Genomic DNA, 6,000 nt, shown 5'->3' on the forward strand with positions numbered 1-6,000 from the left:
TCCGGTGTGAGAGGAAGAGTTGCTTACCTGGGGCCAGACCAGAGTCGGTTGTGAAGCAGGGTGTTTAGGGCTGTGGGTCACTTTGTGCCAGTACCAGAGACCAGATCCCAATTGATAGTCGTGCATCTGTGTTATTTAATAAAGTATGTGTGTGCACACGTGTGTGTGTGTGTGTGTGTGTGTGTGTGTGTGATCTGCGAGAGCCTCTAAAGCTCTGAGCTCTGGGCAGAAGCCCCGATAGCCCAGGGTGATGGTGGTGCTGTCTCCATGTAACAATCAGCTTCTCCTTGAGATAAGCAGTGTCTCCAGTCTGTCCGCAGTCCCATGGTCTCACACCGGGGCCACTGCGACAGCCTCCGACTCCTCTCCAAGCCGGTCCCCTACCCTGACACCACCCCACCTTCCCCACTGCAGACAGAGGGATCTTTCTAAAGAGCAAATCTGACTATGCATCTCCCACCCCACTGAAAATCTTTCCATTTCTCCTAATACCTGCAGGGTCCACTGCAGACTCCCAGCCCGGCTTCCGTGCCCTGCAGGCTCGGTTCCCGCCAAGCTCTCCAGCATCGGCCCCCGTCCCTCCCACAGAATCCCACTGCCAGTCACACGGACCCCAGGTCCTTCATGCGCCACACGCTCTCTCGCGTCCACTCTTCCCTGCAGATGAGCCCGTCCTTTTCTCAAGACTCGAATTAGAGCAATGACAATCCAAACCACTAAGTGAGCGCCAAAAAACAAAAAAACAAAAACAAAAAAACAAACAAAGAGGAAAGGGAATTCCACTCTGACAAGGATGTGGAGAAGGAGATGCATCTGTGCGTCGCCCAATTGTCACCACATTAAAGAGCGTTCGTGTTTTTTGATTTCTCATATGTTTTGTCTTCTCTGTTTGGGGACAGAGGTTCCTTTCTTTAAATCAACTTAATTGAGGTATAATTGGCATACAATAAAACGCACACATTTCAGGTCTACGGTTCAATGAGTTTTCACAAATGTACATCACGTGCATAACCCCCCCTGCAGTGGAAACGTGGAGTCCTGCCATCGACTTCAGAAAGGGCTCTTACAGCCTCTGGCAGTCAGACTGCCCCTAAGCAACCACGGGTTGATTTCTGCCATTCTCGATTCGTTTTTTGGCGGTTCTAGAATGTTCTATAAATGGAACCCTACAGTATGAGCTTGATTAAGTCTGGCCTCGTTTGCTCAGCAGAATGTTTTGGAGATTCATTCGTGTTGTCTCATATACCAGTAGCTGGTTGGTTTTTACTGCTAAGTCATAGTCCCTTTATGAAAATGCCACAATGTGTTTTTCATTTTCCTGATGACGGGCATTTGAACTGTTTCTAGTTTGGGGCTATTTTGAATAACATTGTAGTCTTGTCCGTGACAGGTTTTTGTTTCTCTTGAATGGCAAGATGATTTTAAAAAGGCAATTGTATTTCTATAAAGCTGGAAATATAAAATAAAATGCTGCAGATATGAAAAGAGGGCATGATTAAGTATGTGGGATGTAGGAATAGCAAGATAGGGGTACGCGTCCTTTGCAATTACAACCGCTAACCACACGGAAACATGACAAATGACTCGAAATATATGAAATGAATAAGGATACAAAGCCGTAAGCCTAACATAAGAAGACTCTTTGGAAGTACTTATTCATAGGGCTAAAGATCTGCCCGGTCGGTGGAAATGCTCGCGGGCCCGGCAGCCCTCATCTGCAGTGCTGGGTGCCGTCCGGGGCTGGGGAGCTCCTGGTGAGAAGAGAGGCCACCCTCCTGCTCCCGTGGCACGGGGTGGAGACCACGGGCAAATGATTTCTTGTTTTAAATGTTGGGAGCCAGTTCATGTAATACTAACTTTACTGGAAATGGACATATAACTTTGACGCCTCTTCCTTTTGGAAGCATTCCTGCCTCGGGGACAGGGTTGGCGCCCCCCTCCCCCAATGGACTTTCATTCTACCACAGTGGTTACCACACTCAGCTGGAAGAGAATCCATGTTTCTCCTTCACCCCCACCCTGGATCCCTCCTCCACCCATCCCCGACCCCCGCCCCACCAGGCCAGGGAGCTGTCTAAATAGCCTTCAGCATTTGATTTATGCTTGGCTCTCACTCAAGTCTGGATGTTCAGTGGAACACAAATTGGGTAAAAAAAACATGAGAGCTTTTAAAACAAAACGAAACCAAACTGGGGCGCCTGGGTGGCTCAGTCGGTTAAGTGCCTGCCTTCAGCTCAGGTCATGATCCCAGCATCCTGGGGTCCAGCCCTGCATCGGGCTCCATGCTCAGTGGAGAGCCTGCTTCTCCCTCTCCCTCTGCCTCTCCCACCCGCTCTCGCTGTCTCTTGCTGTGACTCAAATAAATAAATACATAAATAATCATTAAAATAAAACAAAACAAAAAACTCCAAAACAAAAAAACCCTCAGAGCTTGCTTAGAGACCCCTCTGTGGAAATCTACACGTTTAATAATACCACTCGAGCCCACAGCACCTTGGCCTTGAACAGCCAGACCACAGGGCCCTTGTAGCCCTTCCGGTCAGAGTTCTGATTAGACCCAGGCTTGGAGGCCTTAGCTAGAGCCGGCTTTGGGGGAAGGAGGGAAGGATTTGTGCAAGGCATTTCGCAAGCGCTCATCGGATTGCGTCATAAGGGGGCTCCAGGGCTCCGCCCACGGCTCGATATAAAGGTCACTGTACCCTCCAGCTACCAGTTCTGCCTGAGTCCAGGTGCCTCTCCATCCGGCCATGGCGCTGTCCTGGGCCCTTGCCGCCCTGAGCCTCCTTCCCCTGCTGGACGCCCAGAGCCCGGTGTGTGCCAACCTCACGGCGGAGCCCATCACCAACGCCACCCTGGACCAGGTGCGTCCCCAGCCCCTGAGTGCCACGGGCTCCTGCCTCCTTCCCTGGGCTTCCCTTTCTCCCGCTGGCTTGTGGTTGGCCTCCTTGCCTGATTCTGCCTGATTCTGCCTGATTCTGCCCTTTTCTCTCCTGGGTCCTGGGGTGACATTCTGACCAGCCTCTGCTGGCAGTCTTCTGCTTCCAAACGCAGCAGCCTCCTTGCAGGGTCCCCCAGAGGGGGCATTCTGTACGGGGCAAGGAGGGGCCAGCCAGCGGCTGGGGGAGGGACTGATCCTCAGAGTGAGTTCCTGCACGTCCACTCCTCGACCTGGGGCGCCAGTGCCCCTGTGTGCAGAAAGGAGGGGGCATCTACCTGGCTGGCTAACAGGGGCATTCGGCTCCCGGTCTCTATCATCAGCTCTTGGCTTCTTCCCAGATCTCTGGCAAGTGGTTTTGTATCGCCTCGGCCTTCCATAACCCGGAGGTCAATCAGATTGCTGGAACGCTCCAAGCAGGCTTCTTTTACATGGAGCCCAACCATACCAATGACATAGTACTGCTCAGAGACTACCAAACCATGTAAGACTCCCACATGCTAGCTCATCCCCAGCCCCAGGCTTCTGTTCCCAGCTGCTCGAAAACCTTGAGCAAGTCCCTCCTTCCTCCTGGCCTCAGCCTTTTCATCCATGGAATGGGGAGGGCGGACTAGTCACCACCAACTCTTGCCCCTCAATGATAGAGACCAGTGGTTGTCCACTTCTCCTCCATGATCTTCCCGTTTTTCTGCCTCTTCTGTCTGGCTTTAGTGGGGACAAGTGCGTCTATAACTCCAGCTATCTGAAGGTCCAGCGGGAGAATGGGACCCTGTCCAAATACGGTGAGGACCAGCCCTCAGGCGGGAGGACTGGGGTGTGTCATGGGGACATGTGGGTGGGCTAGCCTAAGGGGCGGTGCTGGGGTGAAGCACAGAGAACACAGGATAGGCCCTCTTCGTACATTTCCCAGGTCCCCGTGTCTCCGCACTTGAAATAATCAGTACTACCTGCCCACAGACTTGAGCTCTAAGTGCCAGGCACTGTTTGAAGTACTTTACTCGAATTAACCCACTTAAGACTCACAAACAATCTTAGAGGACATTTGGGATCGGCTGAGAAAACAGAGAAACAGAGATGTTAAGTAGTTTCCCTGAAGTCACACAGCCTGTAATTAGAGCTAGAATTCAAAGCCAAGGCTGGCTGCAGTCCTGCTTCTCTCAACTACTCTTTCTCCTTTGGGATCTGAGCGGGGCAGTCTATGTAGGGAGACAGTGACTCCCTCCTGTCCCCGCCATCACCCCGGAGAGAGCACATGGTAGGAGCATACAAATGCCGATGGGATGAAACGAGCAGCCCTGGGCAGCCCTGAGGCTCCTGTCTGGTTCCACTTTCCTCATCAGGAAAATGGGGAGAAAGGCCCTGACAGCCACAGTCCACGTGAGGCTCCTACGATTGCACATCTCAGCGCAGGGCCTGCCACACAGTAGGAGCGAGGGTCGCATGGCCCAGGTGAACCCCTGGCCTTTGCTGACTGCTGCGGGGCCATGGGCACACCCAGGGTTCCTTGCCTGTGACCGGGACCATTGTGCTGTGTGGTCTCACCCAGAGGTTTTATCTCCAGAGTCAGGCGAAGAACAATTTGCCGATCTCCTGCTCACCAAGGATCCCAAGATCTTCATGTTTGGCCACTCCCTGAAAGATGAGCAGAACAAGGGACTGTCCTTCTATGGTAAGCAGCCCTGCAACGTCCACCCCAGCCAGGCCTCACGCAGCAGACCTCGTGCCCTGCGGCTGGGCCCCCAGAGCCCCCACCTTCCCCGGCGTCCCAGCTCGGCCCAGGCATGCTCACCCAGCCCCCTTACTCCCTCCTGCAGCTGACAAGCCAGAAGTGACCGAGGAGCAAATGAGAGTGTTCCACGAAGCCATCACGTGCATCGGCATGCAGAAGTCAGAGATCAGTTACACCGATGCGAAAAAGGTGAAGGCAAGGAGGACTAGGCAGCCCCGGAGGCCCAGACAGGGAGAGCGGCCACGGCTGCACAGCGAGGCAGGACATCCTGTCTTTAAGCGCCTGTCTCCCTGCAGGGACAGCTGAGCTCCCTAGGGGCCCACGGGATGAGAGCCCAGGGGGGAAAAGTCCCGGGGAAACAGGGAGGACGGCGAGGGAGGAGGAACAGCAGGGACAGGGTGGCAGTGGGAACTTGACAGAGAAACACACAAGGATAATGATCCTTTACACCTGCCGGCCACACCCCAGACGACTGACACCCGTGGGTGGGGAGTCCCTGTTGTGGTTTTTTGCATCACCCAAATTGCCCGCAAGTCCAGGACCACCACCCTGTTTTTTGCTATAACTGAGAATTACCTATATAATAATCTCCTTAATACTTTCTGTTCAACCAGTGTTCAGGGAGAGGCTTTCCTCGGTCGTGTCCTATGCAATAACAGCTGAAATCACAGAGCTGATGAGCGGGCTATACCTTTTTAGATATACATGACATACATTCTTTTTATTATTATTAAAGTAAAAAGGTCTCCGTTGGCCACCTGAGGCCGTCTCTCGTGACCACCAGTGGCATAAACCACCTCCCGTCCCCCCTCCTGGGAGCTGCGGGGAAGGACTGGGCATACAGCACCACTTGGCCCCTGGCCTGTAGCCTGCCGCCCCCGTCTAAGAGCTGGGGACCATGGACAGGCCACATGGCCCCCCTGAACCTCAGTTTCACCATCCGCACGATGGCTATGAGGAATCCAGATCAACCTAGGGGCTTGGCGAGATCTCAGTAAACACCAGTTGTTCGTACAGCCTCGAGCCCCCATTCGGAGGTGAAGAGGTTGAGGTTCAGGGAGGGAGAATGCATTGCGCCAGAGTCTGGAGCTCATTGCACCCTTCCCCCAACAAGAGCGCCTCCCATCACCGTGCTCCCCTCTCTCTGTCTGCCAGGATCTGTGTGGACCCCTGGATAAGCAGCACAAGGAAGAAAGGCAGAAGGAGAAGGAGGGAGACACAGCACTGGGTTAGGACCTCGGGGACTTGGGGGCCCGTCGTCAGCACTACGCCCACCCTTTGCACATCACGTTTTCGTCTCAGGTGCATCAATAAAGCTTCTGCATGTGAAACAGGA

General features: G+C 53.5%; 1 protein-coding gene across 4 annotated transcripts; it reads left to right on the top strand.

Moving 5' to 3' along the window:
- Nucleotides 1–2,706: 2,706 nt before the first annotated feature.
- Nucleotides 2,707–6,000, top strand: LOC113266329 (alpha-1-acid glycoprotein-like). Of its 4 annotated transcripts, none has more exons than XM_057313711.1 (6): nt 2,707–2,861; nt 3,277–3,419; nt 3,647–3,717; nt 4,482–4,604; nt 4,750–4,853; nt 5,820–6,000. In XM_057313711.1, the coding sequence occupies exons 1-6, from the start codon at nt 2,748–2,750 to the stop codon at nt 5,895–5,897; spliced, it is 633 nt and encodes a 210-aa protein (XP_057169694.1). In that variant the 5' UTR covers nt 2,707–2,747; the 3' UTR covers nt 5,898–6,000. The 4 variants fall into 4 exon arrangements, with proteins under 4 accessions (XP_057169694.1, XP_026369621.2, XP_057169692.1 ...); XM_026513836.4 differs by having other exon boundaries at nt 4,497–4,604; XM_057313709.1 differs by having other exon boundaries at nt 4,750–6,000.

Source organism: Ursus arctos, unplaced genomic scaffold, assembly GCF_023065955.2.
Source record: "Ursus arctos isolate Adak ecotype North America unplaced genomic scaffold, UrsArc2.0 scaffold_18, whole genome shotgun sequence".
In the NCBI taxonomy this organism is placed as follows: Eukaryota; Metazoa; Chordata; class Mammalia; order Carnivora; family Ursidae; genus Ursus; species Ursus arctos.

Bases quoted from the DNA above. Each gene is read 5' to 3' on its own strand.
- LOC113266329 (XM_057313709.1), top strand. From the start codon at position 2,748: ATGGCGCTGTCCTGGGCCCTTGCCGCCCTGAGCCTCCTTCCCCTGCTG. The intron at 3,420-3,646 runs GTAAGACTCCCA...GTCTGGCTTTAG, and splicing joins CTCAGAGACTACCAAACCAT to TGGGGACAAGTGCGTCTATA. The intron at 3,718-4,481 runs GTGAGGACCAGC...GGTCTCACCCAG, and splicing joins TGGGACCCTGTCCAAATACG to AGGTTTTATCTCCAGAGTCA.